The sequence below is a fragment of the Drosophila erecta genome, unplaced genomic scaffold (genome assembly GCF_003286155.1).
Source record: "Drosophila erecta strain 14021-0224.00,06,07 unplaced genomic scaffold, DereRS2 tig00000055-arrow-pilon, whole genome shotgun sequence".
Lineage (NCBI taxonomy): Eukaryota > Metazoa > Arthropoda > Insecta > Diptera > Drosophilidae > Drosophila > Drosophila erecta.
The window spans coordinates 21067411-21090836 of record NW_020825200.1 but is presented as its reverse complement, the minus strand read 5'-3'; the positions used below and the strand labels follow the sequence as shown (position 1 = coordinate 21090836).

Here is a 23426-nt window from a genome sequence, read left to right as displayed (position 1 = left end):
TTTTTTCAAACAGCTCAAGCTGTTAATCTTAATCACTTAAGATGACCGAAATAAGCATAAAATGAATATTTGTTTAACATCTTCAGGACACGTCCTGACATTGAGGTTATTAAGTTTTCTATAAAATTAATTTAAATGTTTGCCCCTTCTTGAATGGTGGGATCTTTTCATTCTTTCAGATTTCTAAATTGCCTTCCTCCATTGGCATAGGCATTTTGGGAAAGGATGCGCATTAGGTTTTCTACTGGATTAATGTTCGGTCTAAAAATGCGGTTTGCGAGGAAGAAAAGAAGTTCTGTGTGCTTTGCACGTTGGATATGCGCATTGTCCTGTTGAAATGTCCAAATGATCCTATCGAATCTGGACAAGAACTGTATCTAAGATCTACATACAGTGGTGGAAAAAATAATAGAAACAAGAATCGCTCCTGCATGTAAAACAAAATTACTAATTATGTACGAAGTGTGTGTGGATAACGGTACTTTATTGTGCACATCTTTTTGAGTTGATTTCGCTCTTGTTATTTGCGGTACATAGCGATATTTGAAGTGGTCACGTGTTTGAGCTGGAAAAAATAATAGAAACAAGCTACGTTTCTGCGATTTGTTTGAGTTAATTTTGTAAGTAAATCAATATATTAAATACTTTCAGGTATGTTTAGCTCATAATAAGTGATTTTGTAAAAAAAACAAAAAGGGAAATTGCTGAACTAATGCACTGCTCTGCAAAAAAAAAGTGTTTTCCGCTATTCATTATAAAGATACGAGGTTTGGGCAAAAACATTGAATGTCTTGGAATTAGAATAATGTCTTATTCTAATGTCTTTGGACCGTTCATTTTATGGGTTATAAAACATATTGGTGACTTTTCCGCTTACCCAAAATCAGTATATACCAAATCTCTGGAGATGTACTTTTTCGATTCCTCTTCCTTATCTTCCTCAGAGTCCAGTTGACAAATTTCAACTTACTTATTTATATAACTTTACTTATTTATATTACTTACTTATTTCGGACTATCTCAGGAGAATTGGGAGTGTAAGTGCGAAAGGAATGGAATTACCTTTTTTTCCCTTCTGTACATACAGATGTTCTAAAAATTTTAGAAAACCCGGGAATTATTAAATGTTAATGGTATTATTTATATTAACAAGTCCATTGAAAATAATAGTTAACAATACGTATTTTTGTAAATGTTGACTATTTTTACAAAACGGCTCTAAATATTTTGATTTTCACCTCAGATGACCACAATTTTTTATGTAAAAATGTATCCGATGTTAATTCCAAATAAAACAAGATAGCATGCTAGAGTCGAGTTCACCGGCTATCAAATACCCGTTACTCAGCTGGTGGAAGTGCTAACGTGAAATTTAAAAAGTTTTCTGGAATATTGATAGAATTCCGTCCGACCGTATGAACGTCGAGATCTCAGGAACTATAAAAGCAAGAAAGTTGAGATTATGCATGCAGATTCCAGAGACATAGGCGAAGGGCAAGACATGCCACGTCCACTCAAACGCCCACAAACCGCCCAAAAATACCACGCCCACACTTCTGAAAAATATGTTAATATTTTCTAATTTTTTTTATTAGCCGTGCAAATATTTTTTTTTCGATTTGCCAAACTGTCACATCCACACTTTTGAAAAATTTTTAAATTTTTTTTCATTTTATTAATTTTTTTTAAATTTCTACCGATATTCCAGAAAATGTTCCACTAGCTGAGTAACGTGTATCTGATAGTCGGTAAACTCGACTATAGAGTTTTCTCTTGTTTTAAATGCGAATGATCATTCGTGAGTTCATTTTATTTTGGGCCCCTATTGAAACAAGTTCCTTGTTGCTTGAATAAGTTTTATTTAAGCTTCTATGGTAAGACTTATGAGTTAACTATTTGTAAGTACAAATCTCTCAGTGTTTAGTGATTTGATTATAATGCCAGTTTCGTATTAATAGCTTACGAACTTGGTCGTATGCTTGAGCGAAGCTATTATTCTACCGTAATACTACATGTACATATGGACTTTATTGTATATACTGCTCTAAACTAAATTCGTCTCTAACTATTAAATTTGGGCAATAAATATCAGTTACATATATATAATACGAATGGATCAGCATTTCATTATAAGTTTATTTACGCACATTTCTTCATACATATGGTTGCGAACTCTTTAAATAAAATAATAATATATTAACAATATCCATGTATCCATGGGACTTCTTTAACAACCCGTTTTTAATATTTTTAAAGCGCGTTTTGGGCACTATACTCTAAGTATGTAAACTTGACCTATATACGCCATCAAATGTTTAATCTCATCGATTATACTTTTATGAATCAAAAAAAGATGGAGCTGTTGTATTGCTGAAGGTATGTATATGTGTTCATTTAAGATGACGGCTATAGCTCACAATCGGTTCCGTTTCTCATAGAGTATGGGGGTATACTAACCTGCTTTAGAAGAGTATGTTACAGGTAAAAATAAGCATTAATTCTTGATAAGGATCATTTTCCCCTACTAGAAAAGCAAAAGAATTTGATATCTATTTTTGTTCCGCTTGTGCACCGTAAATTGGCATCTATGTACAGCAAATTTATTTTACCTATCCAGAAGGTGAAAGCTTGGTGACAACATTGCCAGTGGCCAATACATATGATGAAGGACAGGAAAGGAAAATGTATTTTAAAATGTAACGGGTATTTTGTAGTCATGTCACTAAACAAACGTGTTTTCCTTGTTCTATTTGGGTATAAGATCAGGGTAAGAATCCTTGCAGGTCAGACGGAAATGCCGTTTGGCTTTTATACGACCTTATAAGATCGATCATTATAAGATGAAGATATCACACATTTTGCTGTTTGGTATTTTTACGTTGAGTAACTTAACAAGCAAAATGATAGAAATACTTTAGAAAAATGATCAAAACAAATTGTAATTTAACTAAGTGCTGTTTTATTTATTACTATAATAGCTTTAGAAAAAGCGGTAATGGTCATTTTAAAAAGAATCCACCTTCTTTTGATTCATATTTTTAATGTTTTACAATATTGACCGGTAGGTCAATTATATATTCGAATTGATATTCTGCGCTTTAAAAGAATACAAAATACGGGGGTAGCCAAGTTAATATGGGTCGTTTGAAATAAAGTGATTACATTACATATTTACAAGTGAACAATAAAACTATAGAAACAACATGGGACAAGGAAGAGACGTGTAGTGCTGGATACGGTCAAGAGGCAATTACAAAAATAAATAATTTTTGTGCATTTTAACTGCCAGCCATTTGTTAGTCAATCCTTTCCGAGGCGTTGTACGTATGCATGAATCAATCCTTTGATGTTGTACACAAAGCATGCTTTAAAAATTGATTCCTATCCGACGAGCCCATAGCCTTCAAGAGTTAGCCGGGCTTGATCTAGACAAATCTCCGGATCCAGTACTCAAACTGGGCTCGGGACTAGAAATGAGGCACGCGAATAGACAACTGGCATAAGAACGTATGATGTCGGAGGTGATTGCAGCGCCTAGTTCCTTTGACACTATTATTTTGTTTTCGCTTTTCCTGAGCATCCGTTAGTCCAAGTTAAGTGGCGGAGTACTGTTCGGTCCTCCCAATATAAATGACGTAGGACTGTGCACGGAGATGCTGTCGAGGTCCAGAGCGCCTTCGCCCTTCTCTAGTAGCCCGCTGCCATCCTGCTTCATCATCATGCGTCGCCATTTGGCCCTTGCATTTTGAAACCAGACCTACACAGAGGGAGAGCAGCCAGTGCTTGTTTCTTGTTTCTTGATCTAGGAAGTGGGATTACTCACCTGTAGGACCCTCTTTGGTAAACCAGTTTTCTGTGACAATTGTTTTAGATCCTTCGCATCAGGGTTATGATTAATGGCAAAGTAGGACTTCATGGTACGCAGCTGGTGATGCTTAAACGAGGTGCGCATTCGTTTGGTGCGCGATGAAGAGCTTAGGTGCGAGCCTCGGCCAAAGTCCACGTACTCAGTGTTGAGATCTGCAATCAATCCAAGGAGCCTTGTAGTTTTTTATTTTTACAGCACTTTCCGCATTTTATGGGGCAGACACATAAAAGTTGTTGCTTTTGCAGCTCTAATGGCGCCAGTATCCAGATTTTGTGGCGGTTCCAGATCTGCCGAGCTGTAGCCATAAAGGCTCCGACCGCCTGTAGCCTCTTTTATGGCCGGCAACCTGATCGAGAATGAGCTGGAAATTTACAACATACCTATGTTAGCGGTGAACGCCTCGATGTCCTTGGGCTTGCGCTTGCGGGGCCTGCCCTTTTGACGGGCCGGCTGCGGCAGTCCGTTGATTACGTGGGACGCGGGCACAAAGATGCCCGTAGGAACAATGCTCCGACTAGGGTCCGAGTGCGGGCTCGAGGAGTCGTTGTGCGGCGAGCCGAACTGGGCGCTGTACGGGTAGGTGGCGCTCATACTGGATGAGGCGGTATCCCCCTCCCTCGCTATACTGTAGTGGGTCCTACGTTTTCTTTTAGTAGTGGCATGTCTTGTTCGTACTAGGAAGGCATACATACCTGCAGTATATGAGGGCGTCGATGATACCGTACTGGTCTCCCTTCGTCAGTGGCGTGTGACAGACAGTGCAACAAAAGCAGTTGACGTGAAAGACAAGATTTCGGGCGCGCATGACCAGCTCATTTGAGCTGATAGAAGCCAGGCAGCGCGAGCATCGGCGAGTTCCAAAAAAACTGTGAGCGATAATATGGGTTGTCATATCAGTTAGATTTTAGAGAATATGCTACTGCACGATCGATCTCATTGCTCGCGTAATAGTTGGGCATTAAAGCTATTGAAGAAATCAGGAAAGAGCCAAAGAGCCACAGGACCAGTAATTATATGCCTGTGTCAGTCTGGATACCGAAGGTTCACATCCGCACAAATAACACAAGCAAGACTAATAAACTGCCCACAAACGCCTACTCATCGTCAATTTGATCGTCCCTTCCATCCCTGCCACGATAATGACGACGCTGAAGGTGTAGTCTTGGTACGCATTCGATCCATTCCCGGCTACTGTTTTCACTTTCGCAAATGACAGATCAAAGATTACCAGCGTCCGCTCGTAATCACTGAGGAGTCGCTGCGTTCGTGTCAGAAATGAGCCAGCAGATTGAATGGAATCCCTGGGATCGCTCTTCTGGAACGCGGGTGCAGGGGTTAGGAGAGGGCCAACATCAAATCACCGAGACACGCGATTTCTTTGGCATTAATCAAAATAATTGGCGCAATTCGCTGCATTGGATCCTGCGAGATATACCCAGAAAAATCGAGCCAACGGAAAATCCGTTGTATCCAAAGCCAACATCAATTCCATCCGAATTTATCATATTCAGACGATGGCATTTTCATCCCTTCCCCATTTTTGTACCCGTTCCAGTTACCGTTCCGCATTTGTGTTTTCATTTTGTTGAAAATTATTTGGGATGTGACAGAAAGATTTTTGTCACATCCCCATGTCGCACATCTTGTCGCTACACGAGTCAGTGCGACTCCGTCTCCAGAAAGGCCCTTGAGAATCTGCATGTACGTCTGTACGCATGTGTATGTACCTTGTGCTGCTGCGCGGTACGTAAGACCCATAAATAATATTAAACATGTATGCAGAAGACGGCGGCGCGGTCGTAGCTACCAACTCATAAAAATGACCCAGACCGCAGTTTCGGCGAAGTTAAGTTCATTTCGAGCCACATACACTACCATAACACGCCTCTTCTTCCGAGGGCGAGGCAGAGGAGGCGAGAAAAATGAATTATGATTATTGCCATGTAAAAGAGCAGGCGAAATGTCAAAGTGACAACGCCTAATATATGATTTTGTTCTCGAGCTCTCGAAATCTGATACTCTCACACACATTCTGGTCGCTCTTATTCTCGCTGCCTCTCAAAGTCCCACTTCCAGTTTGTGTCGTCCAACTCTGTGCCTTCAGTCTAAGCATTTGGGGGCTCCGATCTAGCGCTTCTCAAATAGTCCCGCCGTCTGGACTTTTTCGATGCACAAGCTAGCATTATTAAAGGCACGTTTAGAGTAATTTTTTTAAATATAACTTTTTAGTAATAATACTTGGTTTTTTAACAGTACTCATATTTATGGCAAACAGTTTTTTGGCAATTGGATAGAAATTTACAAAACTCACAAGCAATTTAAAACATTTCAAAACAATTTTCAAAAGTTTAACCGTGGTAGTTTTCTTCGGTTTAACAAATTTTCTCTGCGTCTTTGCCTCAGGAATCTGCATGCCTACCGCTCTATAGCTTTTATATGTATCTGAGATCTCGACGTTCATACGGACGGACAGACAGACGGACAGTCGAACGTGGTCAGTTCGACTCGACTATTGATCCTGATCAAGAAAATATATACTTTACATGGTCGGAACGTTTCCTTTTGCCTGTTACATACTTTTCAACGAATCTATTATACCCTTTTACTGTACGAGTAACGGGTATTAAAAGTTAAATTTTATGGCAAGTAACTCTGGAAGGGTAAAAATGTACAAAAATGAATTGCGGTGAACGACGCATAGTGCAGTGCTCCTACATGTGTGGTAAACTGTATTTTCTAAACTTATACCTCTTATTCGCATAGTAAAGGAGTATACTAGATTCGTTGAGAAGTATGAAACAGGTAGAAGGAAGCGGATCACAACCCAAGTCGATCTGGCCATTTATGTACGTCTGTCTGTCCGTATGAACGCTTAATTCTCAGGAACTATAAAATCTTGCCTGCGCTGTGCAAGTTAGTTTGAGAACGTTCTATCTATATGCCGAAAACATTTTCGCCACATCCAATCTAACGCCCAAAACTAATGTGTGATGTTAATAATTTTGTTGCCCATTTATTTAAACATATTTGCACTCCCACTTCCTGACAAATGCATTCCAATTATTGGCACTACTGCAGCGTATGTTTGTTTTATAAGGTTCCAAGCTCGGCATTTATTTTTTCCGCCTCCTTGAATATGGGATCTAAGTAGTCCAGACTGGCAGGTGAAAAAAAGGTGATGAGGCCAGCTTTTTACAGACAACGGCAAATGCTTTCCTGGTTCGTGGCCAAGGGCTACGGAAATCCACTCGAACCCTTAACCACCACACGCGGCCTCTCGATGAATCCCAGGGACGTGGGAGAGGGCTGCTGAACTCTTTTGGAATGAATAACGCTACGCACGCTGAAGTGCTAAGCGACTTGCAGCCCGGGTGGACGCTGCGATAACACCGGGCTTGTATAGGAGCAGGGGAAAGAGGGACAGGCCGGCCAGGTTTGTAACGTGAGAGCATTTGTAATGCTTTGAGGGTTTGCATGATGAGGTTTCAAGAGCCACCCGCTGGGATTCGCTCTTCCTATTACACATGTATAAGTTAACCAGGAACAACTGCAGCAGATTTCCCAACACCACGCCACCGCCGACAGCGGCGGGCTTCCCGTTCTATTCGTCAGCTATCGTGAGAGCGCTTCGTTCGCCATCCAGCCCCTAGTCCAAACCCTATTCTCCCCCTGCTTCTACTGATGATGACGTCCCGCGGTGATAATTCTAGGTTCTCGACGACATGCTGCCTAAACGTATACAATAATTATTTGCATTTTAAGATTTGCGTGTTTGGTTTTGTTTTGACTACAACTGAGATCTTTGGGCCGATCTAAGAGTTTCATATACTTGAGTGGTATTACCCTGCAAGAAAAAGGTGAAATTGCTCTAGAGAAGGATGCTCTCAAAAAGATCACCCAACGCAGCGACTATATTCGAGTTAACTATGGGGCAGGTATTCTCGATTAGTCTGTATGAACGTCGAGATCATACAGATTCCTAGTGTCGATCATGTCTCCCATGAGTATGGAATAATAAAACCACTTTACTTTTTGAAGTGATAGGTTTTCTTCTTATAGAATCTATGGGCAGCTTTCGCCTTCTCGACGGCTTTATAAACTTTACCTATTCAGGAAAATTTGTTTTCTGGCTACCATGACTCGTAGCCCCATGCCCAATAAAATTATGTCTATAATTTTAAATAATAAAGATTAGATTAGCACCCTATTGTTAGTTTGTGCCTGATAGCTCGAATCTGGGAATGAAGTTTCTTGAATGAGTTAGCAAGTTAAAATCGACATACGTTAGCTCTTGTTTCCCAAACCAATTTACAGAACGTTTGTTTAGGCAGGCCGCAGTAAAAAACCGAGTAAAGCCGTTGCTCAGCCATGCGAGTGAGATGTTTTACAAAAACCGCAGTGCTAAAATCTATAAAATACATTAGTTATACATTCTATTCTATTTAAGACATACAAAAGATGTCGAGGGTACTATACATATCTACAGTGCTATATTTATACCCTTTATTCGTCGATTTGGCAATGTCCGTCTGCCTATTCAAATACAATATTCAAATATTTTAAAACATTGCCACGCCCACTGTATTTATTCGTTCTGGTTTCGAATTCCAACCGTTATGCTAAAAATATGTTGGATCATTAATTACAAACCCCTGTAGAGTCGTAGTAGAGACATTATCTTGACTAAAGAATTCAACAAAGAAATTAATAAACTAACTAATAAACTAATTCAACGAGCTAATTAATAAAGTAGTTATTAAAAATAATATTCGGCTTTTTGCCGAATAACGAATAGATATCACATATACAAGCTGATGTATGTATGTGGAATATCGCCTTGCGTAGTTTATTTTATGTTTATTTTAAAATGTATAGTCAGAGTATCATTTGGTTATGTTAAACCTTCACTTAACTACACTTTGCTCTAAATTATTATTCATAATAAAGTTAATTTGCTCAAAAAAAAAAGGAATCGCCCAGTTGGCCGGTTTAGCCCATTGTGGCTGTTTTCGAGACCATAAAATATAAATACGGTGCTCTTCTCCACCTTTATTGCTGTGCATCAGAGTGTGTGAAGTAGGTGCATGCTGTTTTCAGCCACATAATCAAATTACATTTTTACTGAGATCTTTGCCTACTGTTTGGTACCCTAAAAGGCGGTGACCAGAACATAAAAACTCAACATAAATTGAATCGTTCATCTGATGTGCCATTGTTGTGGGCTAGTCTTTCTTTTTGTGGATTTTTAGTTTCATCACGAAGATTTTTCAGCTATGGCGTTGAAGCTCACTTATTTAATGAATTCTTTAGGTCCTAACCTCCCTTTCTATTTACAAGGTAAAAATTTTATTTTATTGCATAAGCCAGAATTTCAGAGGCCATAAATTCGATGCTTGGTCAGCTGCTTTTACTTACCACAATTAAACGGTTGCGCTTCGCTGACTTTTTCAAACTGTAAACACTTTATCCAAAAATATTTTTTAAACTAGTCTGCTTTGTGGTTATTGTAGACGACCTCCGTTTAATTGGTTGAGTGCCCAACGCTGACTAAGACGATTAAATGTCTACGAACACATCCATCCAGGCCTAAGCTTTGGCATGGATCATCGTTGAACAGAAGATCTTCCCGATTGCAGTTCCAAAAAAGAAAACGCTATTGTCAAGTTCTGCGACTATCAGATACCCGTTACTCAGCTAGTGGAAGAGCGAATGAGACATTTGAACAGTCTTCTGGCATATCGATAGAAATTGTGAAAAAAAATAATAAAATGAAAAAAAAATTTTAAGTGTTTTCGGCTGTTTGTGAGCGTTGGAGTGGGCGGGGAAAAAATTTGTTTAGAAAATCGATAGAATTTTACAAAACTAATAAGAAAATTAAATAAATATCTAAAAAAATTTCAAAAGCATGTGCGTGGCATTTTCTGGCGGTTTGTGGACGATATAGTGGGTGTGCCAACATTTAAAATGACTCTGGAAGCTGCATGTCTTATCTCAACTTTCTAACTTTTATAGTTCCAGAGATCGAGTGATCCATACGTACAGACGATCAGACGGATATGGCCAGATCGACTCGATCAAGAATATATATACTTTATATGGTCGGAAACGCTTACTTCTATCTTTTACATTCTTTTCGTTGAAATCTAGTATACCACTTTACTCTACGAGTACCGGGTATAAATACAAAAGCTGCCATACAAAATAAAAATTATGACACTGCCTCTGCCCCAAACATTCTTTATGGTTGCTAAAATCATCCTAGCCGCAATCTGATGCTGGCCTAACCGTCCTATCTGCTGTGCCATCAGCACAACATCATCGCGAGAGATAAGCACTTGCTGCCCAGATTTTTATTACTGGTCGGTGCATATGTACATACACACATGAGAAAACAGATGCACATGTGGATGATGCAGGGGACAGCGAAAATTTTATTTCTCGGCCTTAATTCTGCTGGCGTCCGCAACAAGAAGAAGAATGGCAACCAAACAGGTACAATGGACGATAGTGGAATGCCAGTTTGGTGAGGGTTCCGATGGGATCGCGTCCAGCAGTGGTAGCAGTGGTAGCACCAGAAGTAAAAGTGTTTTCTGCATACAAGTATTTGCCATGGGAGGGTGAACCTTAAAATCTGCATTCAGCTGTTGAGATAGATGTACATCAACATATACAAAATTTCTACTATCAACTCGTTTGACTACATAACGGTTCTAAATGTTTGCATGAAATGAGCTTTATACAATATATTGACTAAACATTAGTATCGTTGGATCACAGATCCTAGTTTTTTCGTGTATTATAGTAGTACCCTTCGCACACTTTTTTGGTGCTCTTCTTCACTACGTCGAAACTACAAAACTGTCCGATATGCTCCATTACTATGGAAGTTTAAAAAAAAGGGATATGTGAAAGTGGCAAGACAAATAATAAAAAAAAAAACAAAACATTTTTTGAAAGTCTGGGCGTGGCAGCTCTGGGCGGTACCTCCTAGCTTTTATAGATCCTGAGATCTCGACGTTCTTTTTACTTTTACTCTACGACTAACAGGTATACAAAACAGGCAACCAAATTCTTGAAGACAAATTCTTATACGGAAATACGGAAACATGGAAGTTTTCGATAATAATTTAATTTTATAATTTTATATGCGACAGCCGACAGCCTTAAAGCTGTTCATGTACCAAAAAAAAAACCTTCTTCTGACGTACTCTACACTCCTAAAGAAATAATAAAATAGCTGCCTGTATTAAACCAACTATAAAAAATACGATTGCACTAATCTGAAGGACAACCTACCCCACGAATTAAAGAGACTCCTAATAAATAATGTCGAAAAAGGATACATTTATAAATTTTGTAGTTTTTATCAGCGGTTAACATTTTACTTTACCCGAAAATCAAAAATGGTTCCCAGAAACAGGAACAATACAATTTAGACCTTGAAATAAAATTGTAATCTTCTTTTAACGTTATGATTCGGATCATGCATTGATACTATCTTTTTGGGCAAAGGGCCTTAGTATATGTTCAAGAGGTTCCGCTCAAGATGATTGATGCATTCTTTGGTTTGGCGCGTTTACTTAACATTTAAATTATTATCAGAAGTATAAGATCCCAATGCGACAAATTTATCAAAAGATTCTTACAAAGAGATTCTGTGCATATTAAATCAATACGATTTGTTACCAGGCAATAAATATACGTTCTTACGTACTTACTTAATTACTATTCGAACAAGCCCACGCCCACTCGAATTTCTCCCTTAACGCGTTTCGCAGCACAAGTCCTTAAAAAAATGTGGACTTAAAATAAACGAAACATGGCCTTATTTGGGTGGATGCGGCGATGCGCGTCCATTCATGGTTTGGCTCACCCGCTACCCCTCAAACCAAACAGATTCAGCTAAAATAATATCCACTAGGTCCTAGCTCTGCCCCAATTCGACCGGGAGAAGTCATTTTTGACATCTGCAGTATAAATCAACGGAGAATGTGGGAATGTGGGCAGGGGAGTCGATGTGATTGATAATGCCCCGCACCAACCGAAGCCGCCGGAATGAAGCGAAATGAAACATTACGGCGAAATGAATTGTGTACGACAAGACAAGGCGCCCCTAACCCTCCAAATACGACCCCGCTTGTGCGGTTGTCAGCGGAGCGCGGCGGTCGCGCTGCTGGAATCTGGGGATCAGTCGCAGCACTCGCAACTCGCGGATAGCGACCACAAATACAGTGGGCCTCGCAGCCAATCCCAGTCACGGGCTGCAACTGCGACTCCCAATACAACGACGGGTATTTTGAAATATGGAGCGGTAATAAATGTCACAAGAATCATTTGAGAGGAAATACGAGTGACGAGCGTGACTTGCATACGATTTATGCCTTTCGAGAACAGGCGTTCACTCATGAATGGGAAACTTATTCGGATCCGTATTACAGGTGTTGCCCTTGCTACCGCTTGCCGCCTTGCCGATTTACCTCCCACTGCCGGACTGGCAAGTCTGAAGAAAGGCTTACAATTACACAATAGAAGACTCCAGCGAGCGAGGGCTTGCTTCAGGTGGGTGCTGAGTTTTTGGGTAATTGTAACCCATTTTTTAAATCTTCGCACTGATCATTCTAGAAGCTCGCGTGACAGCTATGACGCGTGAAATCGCATTGCTGCAGTTTCCTACAGGAGCGACGTGGGCGAATGTAAAGCGGTCTGTGAAACCCTCCCAGACAGGCAGCTTTTATCGTCTAGAAACCGCGAGTCTGCGGGTTGGAGGCGTGATCAGGCTAGCTAGTGTTCTTGGGAATGCAGTGGAAAGCAAACAGCAGAACACACGCAGGGCCACTCAGCCATCGGATAAGCGGACATCCGGACGATTGGACCGTTGGACTGTTGGTATCTTCGTTGCGGTCCGCTTCCACTTGCGAATTCGCGATCGCATTTACCGCCGCTCAGCCTTCGCACAGTGGATCAAAAGAATGACGGGGTTGGGACGTTAAGGCAGCCGCGTGCATAAAAACTCCTCTCGCGTGTTTTGCAATCATTTTCTGGCCAATGTCTTGGCATGCAGTCTCGGCGTTATCTAATTCATCAGACCCACTTCAGTACCCCACTTTGGACTGCTGCCCAAAGGCTCCGTGGGTGAGTTTCAGGCACAGCTCCGTATGGTATAATAATTTCTCTCAATGAATGCTCTAACTCTGGATCCAGAAGCTTGGTGACTTACCTATAATAATCGTTTTTGCAATAAATGTTGCCGTCACGTGAGTAGCATGAGGATTCCCGTTCCAGCGGTTGCCGACAGGCATAGCACTGTAGGCAACTTGCATGCCACCGTTTTTCCACAGCGGAGAGGTAGAAGCGATCCTGAGAATGGAGGAGGATATATTAAAGTATTTATCACAAAATGCTATCAATCGATTTGTCCTATATATAAACACCTACTTTTCAGAACAGCAAGACGCTTCTAATCAGGAAATGTGACGGAAATGTTACGGCAAGAAGAATAGTTACAATTTCATTCCAACCATTTCAATGTACTATTACATATAAACATGGAATGTGTAGTATTGCAGAGGGGTAAGGGGGTATTACATATAATTTGTAATACTAAAGGGATGGGCACATTTTTCGATGTTCAATATCTCTACCCTTCCAGAAGATAATTCCCTGAAACGACCTATAAAACGGTTATACAACGATCCAGGTACTCGAACATGTCAAGTTTCAGGTTTCATCAATTTATAATTGAACAATTAAAGTAGCAAAACGTATTCTTAGCCCATGATTGCATAAATAACCTTTGAACTTTTTTCACACTCTTTAGGCTTTAGAGCTTCCATGTAACGTTTTCGGGCATGCTAGCCTTGACTAGAGTTTTTAAAATTACCCCTCTTTTTCTGAGTACATAATCATTTTTTAAATTTTTTAAAATTTTTCTATTTATGTTTTTCCTTCAATTCAGAAATTATCTTCCACAAACTCACCTGTATTTGCCGCCCGCAGCCGGAGCAGTCGTCGAGGTTGCGCGTTATTTTGCTATCGTTTGTGGACTCGGGACTGCTGGGCGGTCCGAAGGGTTCGGTTTTGAATGATATGCCCGACGTCGTCTCGTCGCTGACCTCCGTGCAGTCTGTTCGACTGCGGCTGATCGAGAATTTGGCGGCAGAGTCCTCAAAGGTAGCACGATCGGCTGTTTCGTAGCTGGAGGATTGCATGTGCCTTGAGTGGTGGGATTGGGGTGGAATTGAATCCCTTACCTTCTAAATGAGTCGGTGCCGTAAGCGTTGCCAAATGGCTTTGTACTATGATCACAAATATCTGGACACGAGGATGAGGAGCAAGCGCGGAACAATGGGTGATTGTTATTTGCACCTGCAGCACTGCCACATTGATTGCTCCCTTGATGTGCTACAGGTGGTGTTGGACTTTTCTCCCTTGCGCCGGGCCCAAGAAATCTTGCGCTCTGCTGCTATATTTTTGGAAAAAAATAAATTATTCACTATTAAAATGTGAAATAAATCTTTGTAATGTATTACAAAATACGCTTGAGAGTTTATAAATAGTGCGCTATGTATCACGATTGCAAACAAGTTTGGTTTGTTTTAAAGAGTATTACATTCTCGTAATTGCAATATTCAAGTTATAACCGCAGGTAGTATGCTATAAAATGCTTATAAACATAAATTAAACTACGGTCACAAGAGAAAAATTCGTCTGGCTTATCGATAGTAATTTCCAATACAAATAATAAAATAAAAACTATTAAGACATACTTTAAAAGAGTGTGGGTGGCAGTTTTCGAGAAACTTTATATAGAAATTGGCAAGACAAATACAATGGGACAATTTTTCGAATGTGTGGTGCGAAAGTTTTGGGTGGTTTATAGGTTAGATTGGGTCGCAGTCTTCTGAAACTAACTTGCACAGCTTAGGCCTCACTGAATGCTTAATTTAAACTTTCTAGCTATTTTAGTTTTTGATAGAGCTGCAAGCTGACCGTTAAAAAGGAGGCATCAGCCAAAAAAAGATAAAAAGAGATAGCATTTTTTAAAAAAGGACGGTACTGCGTTGAGAGTTTAAATTCGATTGATTACCTTTATTAAAGTAATGGACTGTTATGCAGTCGTAAGTCAAACTTGTATATATGAATTATATGAATTATATATATGAATTATATATATGAATGTCTGTCTACCTTATTGCATTTAGGGTTTCGGTTTGCTAGGAATTTCGTAATTTGTTTCCAAGCTCGAGCATTTCTAATATATAACCAATAGATATCTATGTAATCTTAAAAGTTTGTAAGGGGAAGAAAGGACTAATTGATTTGAAAGGGCAGATCTACCCGGACAATGGACAAAACAACGGCACCGGCTCCCTAGATATCGACGGATAGACCGGCGGACTTGGCCAGATTGACTCGATTGGTGATACTAATCAAGAAGTAGCGAGATAATATTGCTTACATGTAATTAAAATCACTAAAAGAAGATTAATGAGTCCATATTTGAAATCGAATTGTTTGCAATTAAAGCATTAATACCTTTGCTCATATCGCGCCGTATTCTTTGACGGTTTGAAAAAGTAAATTAGTTGTGTCCAAAAGGACGAGTATATTTGGTGTTTGGGCTATTATGAATGCATCAGTGTTGTGACCGTATTAAAACAAAATAAACACTATTGCCCGTTTCTGGATTTAATAAGCTGATGGATTGCTGCAATACAAGGGCCAAAGTAACGGTTAGATAGTACTTATCTACTGGGTTATATTTGTTATGTTTTTGTTAATGCTGCATTTTATTTTCAATATAGATGCCGGCAAATACAAAGAGAAACGACAAGTTCCTTTCAATTAAAATGAAACAACTTTTTCTTATTCCCAGAAAGCGCTGCGCGACATTTAAGAATCGCCAACATATGGGAAACACCCAGCATCAGCCTAGTTGACTTCCCGACCGAATCCATCCAGCTCATCTCGCATCCTCCTATCGCAACTCATCTTGAAGCTTTATTCATTGAAGAATACTGCAAAATCGCACACGTTGTGCCTTTGCCATGTAGACATGGCGTCGCACTTTATTAGCAGAAGAGTATCCGTGAGGCACATGTTCCGCCCTATCTCTTCTCCTATCTCCGCGCCTAGGCTGTCAGCACGAATCGTCGATGCTCCAGTTTACTTATTTTTGATTAATTAGTCGAAAATAGATTGCAAATGTGTGCCTACTTATCCCCAACTACCCTCTTTTGGGTTAAAAGGCTGACAGGTTTTCATGGTAAAAGAAATCTTCCCTTATTGCACAACACAAATTTTTTGTGCAATTTTTATGTTAGTGGCCTGGAAACATGTTTTTACCTAAGGGGGAACATTAAGCTATATTTGTACAAAGTTTTGATGCCTGTTTTGGATGTCCGTTTTACGTAAAAGTTTCGACATGCCGACTTGAATGCTTAGGCTAACTTATTGCATCATCAAAAACATCGAAAAATCGGACGAAGTGCGTCAAGGAACCTTTTAAATGATGGGCAAGATAACCAAGTCGATAACCAAGACCAAAACTAAAATCTGTTGGAATCAATTTAATAATAACTAATAAATTAATTTAATATTGATATTGAAAAATGTGGTTTTAATGAATATACAATAATAATTTCAGTCAGATTTTTGCAACCCGTTAAACATTTCCAGATAATTTTAAAGGAACACAAAGAAACACTGCAAGAAAAAGTATTGAGCCATGAGTTAATAAAAATGTTCTCTGTTTTATATTTTACACAACGCAGATAACCCGTTTATGGTATCTTCTTAGTTCATATTTCGAACAAAATATACCAAATTAAAGAATTTGCCACGTCCAATTTGTTGGTGGATGATAGGATAACTCAACATCGAGTCATTCTAGGCCAAAAATCAAAACGGTTTTTTATTCTGTACCGCATTTGCTTTGGTCTAAACTACTTTTACAATGAAATATTTCGATAACAATAGTTTAAAACAAGGTAGAACGGTGTAGTCGAGCGCTTTTTGATTATATGGGTATTTGTAGAAAAGTATGTAACAGCGTTTCCGACCCTATAAAGTATATGAATCAGAATCACTAGCCGAGTTTAACTCGCCTTTTTTAAATGCCTCCCTTCCACTCCCAATAGCTGAGTTATAGGTATGTAATAGTCGGGGAACTCCACTATGGCATTCTCTTTTGTTATAATAACCATATAAAGTATATATATTCTCGATCAGGATCAATAGCCGAGTCCATCTGGCCATGTCCGTCTGTCCATCTGTCCGTATGGACGCCTCGATCTCACGAACTACAAAAGCTAGAATATTGAGATTAAGCATACAGCTTCCAGAGACATAGACGAAGCGCAAGTTTATTTCCAAATGTTGCCACGCCCACTCTAACGCTCACAAGCCGCATAAAACTGCCACGGCCACACTTTTGAAAAATGTAATATTTTTTCACTTTTTTATTTGTTTTGTACATTTCCAGTGAATTGCCGAAAAACCTTTTGCCACGCCCACTCTACCGCCCATAATCCGCCCACAAACCAACCAAAACTGGCACGCCCACATTTTTAAAAAAATCGACATTTTTTTACTTTTTAAAATTTTTGAAAAGTGTTTGAATATTTTTGTATAAGTTTTATAAATCTGTATCGATTTCCCAAAAAAAAGTTTAGCCACGCCCACTCTACCGCCCACAAACCGCCCAAAACTGTAACCATCACACTTTTGAACAATTTTTCTTTTATTTCCTAATTTTATTTGCAATTTTTGACGATATTCCAGAAAATTATGAGATTTCTCGCTCGCACTTCCGCTAGCTGAGTAACGGAACTCGGGGAACTCGACTATAACATTCTATCTCGCTTAAATATTAACAATATAAATATAGATAACTCGTAACTCCAGGATAAATGTCTGTTGAACTTATATCGTTATAATTGCGAGGGGATATAATCTGTTAAATGATATTATTCTTTAAAAGGGCTGCCTTCGAAAATGTTTAGCTGAGTCATGCAAGCTGATGTAAAATCAAAATGGCAAATTAAAATCGCACTTACTATTGGCAAGGTATATATATATATTCATTTTTAAAAAATCAAATAGTTTTAAAAAGAGTGCGCATGTACATTATTTTGGATTAAGAATGTTCGTGAAAATTTATTTAATTCAAATAAATCTGCCTACCTAATCTCCCGAGACTAGACAAACTAAGCTAATAAGGAAAATTTTTAATAAAGAATATGTGCATATAAGTATATGACAAGGGTTGGAAACGCTTTTCCCTCATGTTACATACTGTGTAAGGGATATCGTGTAAAATACAGAACAAGTAAAGGATACCCAAAATGTTTTGTTCATATCTCAATTGTTAAATTAAGGTTAATATTATATCACAGTTTTACTAAATATAACATTTACAATTCTTCAATCAGTTTTAACTGGAAGTTTAGATAAACGAATGTATCAAAATGTAAGAAGACAAATATGAACTAAGTAATTCCCATTTAATTAAAAAGTGAAACACCTTTTGAATAGTTCAGTATCAGTTCAAGTATCATATAGCTGCCGTATAAAACAATACGAAAATAATATAAACGTACGTACAACACATGAATGAATGCCAAAATTCTTAGGCCTTTTCAAGCCATAACAAGGCTCTAATCGAATAATGCGGTGTGTAAGCTTCGTCTTGTGCTTCAAGCTTTTTTTTACATTTCATTATTTTGAGACCTCCATTCTCTTATCAGCTGCTGTTGATACTGTCCAGATAACAATAAACACTTGTTTTACATATGTATTATTCGTAGTCTCGAACGGCAAGGCTTTGCCAAGATAATTGGACAACCAGTAAAAACTTTTCACCTATGTTCCTACTTCACTTATTTTGATATAATGTTTGGTAATTCTTAAAAATATTTCCCACCCTGTGATGTTAAGATACAATAATATGGTATATGGATTCTTCACTTAATAAATATATAATAAAAAAAAATATTCGTAGTTAAATATAAACAAATAATTGGCAGTAAAACCGAAGTAATGACATTGCCATCAGGCTCCCAAACAAAAAAGCACACGAAAGAAAAACAACTGGTGTTCTGATCTGATCAAAAAACCGAAGCTTATGGCTGTTTTTATTGCTAGCTAAAATTAGGAAAATTGTTCGATCTGATGCAGAAAGTAGAGCTGCTTGATATCGAGCTGAGCAACAAATTCACCACTCCAATTAATTAAACCACTTTTAAGGTCCTTTGACCACGCCTAACTTGCTCGCCCATATAGGGAAACAAAAAAATTGCCAAGAATTCAGAAAACAGTATGTCGGAATTGAAGCGTATCTAAAAAATTGAAGTACCGCAAGAGTTGCAAGTATGTTTGGTAATATTTTTTTTACACCTTGCACTATTTTAAAACGCATTACATATTGCAAAAAGTTAGTTTTACTTTACAGAAATAGAGAACTTTGCACAATACGATGTGGCACACATATTAAATAACATGATATTCAAAATCATTTTTGAATATATGTATATAAAAATATATAAAACATTTGTATTGTGTTAATTTGCCAAACGCGCAATATCAAGCAAACTTTCCCTCTTATTTTTTTTACGAAAGTCGTTAGTCTAATCACATTAAATTTGACTATGCTGTGCAATAAAAATGGCACGGCTGCAATTAAAACAATAGTATTTATTTATATTTTATAAGAAGATAAAGGGCGGCTTAGTTTAAGTGACTTGTTATAGGAGAAATTAAAATACAAAAATGGCTCCTAATGTATTGATAACAATAAAAATAAACTGGCTATAAGGGTTGTTATTCTAGGAAAGTTTCTCTGATTTCTCGATTAGGTGCATATAATACCTAAAACCAAATTTATTTGAATATGCTGTAAACGATGACCAGCTGAAATTCGAATCAGTCATGTGCAATTGCCTATTCGAAAGCATTTCGTTTTATCGGATTTCGACAGAACACTCGTATTGCTGTGTGTTCAAGTCCTATAATCCTTATATGGTATAGATTTTCATGCTTTCATGTAAGCTTCAAATCTAATTGGCGCACGTTTCTGCGACACACTCAAAAATTCACAATATGATTGCAATCAAAAGGAACAAAGTAAAATTATTTATTTAAAGGCGTTGAAAGTAATGAGGAAGGTTACTTTCAAAACAAAATTCAACAAATTTTGCCCTTTTCTGTCAAGGTTTTATTTAGCGAACCCCAAAATTATAAAGACTCACTTTTCACTAATTATGTTTGAACTCGACTTTTGTTTATTGGAAAATTCATGAATAGTGATTTATTTTTGCACATTTACACATTGCAAAATGCAAAATGAATAGTTGTGACGTAAAAACGGGATAGAACGCTATCTTCAAGTGCAGGTACTATTAGATACTATTTGTGTTGTAGCCAGCAAAAATTGAATACTTCTGCTCTTTCCGACGAACTTTTAAATTACTTAATAGTCCGATTTTAATAATGTTTGGCACGAAGATTATTATATCTTTACACATTTACGAATACTTTAAGCAGATATCCTCACGTAGTCGAAAATACCTTATTCGCGTTGCAAATTTGTATTTCAAAGTTATTGGAGGTTATTAAAACAACAAGTAATGCGATATCTATTTAATAAACTAAAAAATTTCTGTCCCATACAATTAATTAGAGCACCCTTCCGTAACAGGCTATAAGATTTGTTGAAAAATATGTAAAATGAACAAAGAAGTGTTTCCCAACTTATAAGGTATATATGTATATATTCTTGATCAAGATAACTGGCCGTCCGTCAGTCTGTATGAACTTCGAACAGGAACTATAAGCAATAGAAGAAGGGACACAAATTTTTTAATTCAGAGGACAAACCGCCTTAAAATGGCACGGGAAAACTTTTAAAAAGACTTGCGTTTTTTTTATTTACATAAGAATACATGAAGGGACGCTGGTTCGCGGAGATACCCGATAAATATTTATTCAACTTTCAAATAAATAAACTCAAAAATAAACTTTTATTATTCCGGTGTTTTTTGTTTTCTGCATATGTATTTTCTGGCCACGACTATGTCCAAGCCGTAACTCATAACTTCTGGAAAATTATAATTTTTCTGTATATTAATTGGTACGTCAATTATCAAACATTTTCTGCATTTTTAAGAGTAGATGATCCATTTTCTGAGATATTTTTCTATTTTTGTAAACGCGCTCCCCAGCAGTTTTTTTAAGGAACGAACTAGCCACTGAACGAACCATACGGAACACTTCTGGGAACTGTTTTTAATCTGAAATTCCCAAGGGGTTTTCTTATCGATATTGAGTGGGGCTGTCTGTTGATAGGCAAGCTTTCAGTCTGGCATTGATAACTCCGAGTAACCCAGGCTAAGATCAATATTAATCACAAAGGGCAGCGTTTGGATGAGCTGGGACGACTTTTTGGATGACTTTTTTTAGTCTTATCGCTGGTTACTTTGGATTTTATGTGCTACGACGGCAGAACTTACCCAATGCATCACAGGGCGCTCCTCGGTGCAGACGCCCATGTGCGTCTTTTGGAATGACACGAGGTCTATTTCCAAGGATGATGTCCGTCGGTCGTGTTATGTTTGTCGTTGTTTGGGCTTTGCGTTGTGTTTTGCGAGCCTTATGCCTCCTTAAACGGGCTGCGGTGCTACGTTGGTCCTGGGTAATCCTCTAGACCCGGGCTGGATGTGCTAAGGGGCACTTGACACTGGTCACAATTAGATGGTCGGCTAGGCTCGCCGAAAACAAATGTGCGCACAACGTGATCTATAACTTTGCAGACATGCATCACTTCCGCGTTGTCTTAGAGATTGACACCATTGGATTGCCTTTTCTTATTGCACAAACTACAAATTTACTGCCGCTTATATTATAACTTTCTCTTTAGCATCAAGGTAATTTAAGGAACTTAGGGTCACACACTCACTAAAACACTTGACTCGGCGACAGGTAGGATATTTGTATTGATGGGGGACCGACCTCCCCTGTATCTCGATGGCAAAGGCGGTTTCGGACCGCTGGCGACCACCGGTTAGCGGAAAAAATCTAAAGTTAATTTATGACATTAATTTACGAGACAGCGCGAGAATGGCACATCAGATCCAAATTGAGTGGTAAAGGTCGGCCTTTGTCGGACTCTTCCTACGACACTCGACGATGCCTGCTACTGATAAGGCATTAGAGACGCGTATGCGTATGCGTATGCGTATGCGACTGTGCTCCCTTGTGTTGTTTATGGCCGGGCTGGCGATTACCGATCCAACTTGAGTTTTGTATCCGTTTCGCCAGCTCCCTTCTTCTTCGTCGATTCTTCTTCGATAGAGCCAGCTGGCGGCGGGTACAGAAGCCCTTTCCCAGCTCTGTCCTGGCAAACCGAAACTCCAGCCGAGCTCGAGTCAAAACAAAACTCGAATACGCGCAGAGCTTACAAAACCAAAAACCGACTCGTATTTGAAACTTGACTACCGACTATAGTCTGCAGCAGATCTGCTCCTAATCGTGAGGACAACCAGCCGTCGCAGCTGAGAAACTGGGAATGCTTGGACGCAGTGCGAGCGCAGCGCCAGAAGCCAAAAAACTCCACCGCCCCGTGCGCCGTGTGTTTGCGTGCGTGATGTGCGCGCGACGGTGTGAGTGAGAGCGGTGCTGCGCATGAGCTGCTATCCTGCTTGCACACACGCTCATCCCGCAGCTCTCACGTAGTGGCAAATGGCGGCGCTCTCAGCTGATAGTGCCAGTAGCTCGTTCCCGCTCTAATGCACAGCCAGTAAACGAAGAGGGCGTGGTGTTCTGTCTGCGCTCTCGCACCAGCCAGAATCGCCTCCCCACGCACCGCCCACCCTCAGAGAGGGTTCGAGCCGTTGGCCGGCTGCAAAACGTGAATAAGGCAGCGGCAGCAGAAGTCAGGAGTATAAGCTGTGCGGCAGACGCCACATGAATGAGGATGGACTCCAACTGGAAGCTGCAAGCGGAGTCCGTGACAGAAATTCCGACTCGCAAAGGACGAAAAGTGGTCTGAGCACGCACAGGCGAACGAACTCTCACACCATCGGGTCTTCGCTGATTCTTCAGTTCTATAATGAAAAGAAGTATGTTTTCGTTATATACCGATTTTAAAAGAACACTTGCTACTGCAGGAGCTATTTAATTGCTTTTCGTATGCAGACTGTATAAATGCTGTACGCAGAAAAGTTCTTCCGACAGGTGTATTTATAATTCTCAACCAGTTCAAACGCTTCAAGTAATACAAAGTGTCTGCTGCTTCCTAAAAGAACCTTCATCACAATTCCTCTATCACTCCTCCGCCTTAGCTGGAAGCAAAGTGCACACACATCTCCATACAACATTAAATACTTGTATTCAAGCTATAGATATTCTGTTTTTTTGGTATTCATTTACTATGATGTCAATACAGATGGGCATTTTGTCGTCAGTTAAAACTTATATCTGACAGGTTTTGCGGGTTCATTTCAATAATGAGAAATAGTTGCCATTAACTGCGCGAATTTTCAGAAATTCAACCGAACTTGAA

The 23426-nt window shown here is 39.1% G+C and overlaps 1 protein-coding gene across 1 annotated transcript; it reads right to left on the bottom strand.

Annotated features, from left to right (window-relative positions):
* Positions 1-2116: 2116 nt before the first annotated feature.
* On the bottom strand, positions 2117-22480 carry LOC6542071 (protein apterous). The gene is made up of 8 exons (XM_001970776.3): positions 21376-22480; positions 14119-14330; positions 13846-14062; positions 13086-13225; positions 4561-4734; positions 4249-4505; positions 3824-4020; positions 2117-3757 (listed from the first exon to the last, which is right to left on the bottom strand). The coding sequence occupies exons 1-8, from the start codon at positions 21412-21414 to the stop codon at positions 3584-3586; spliced, it is 1410 nt and encodes a 469-aa protein (XP_001970812.1). The 5' UTR covers positions 21415-22480; the 3' UTR covers positions 2117-3583.
* Positions 22481-23426: the final 946 nt, after the last annotated feature.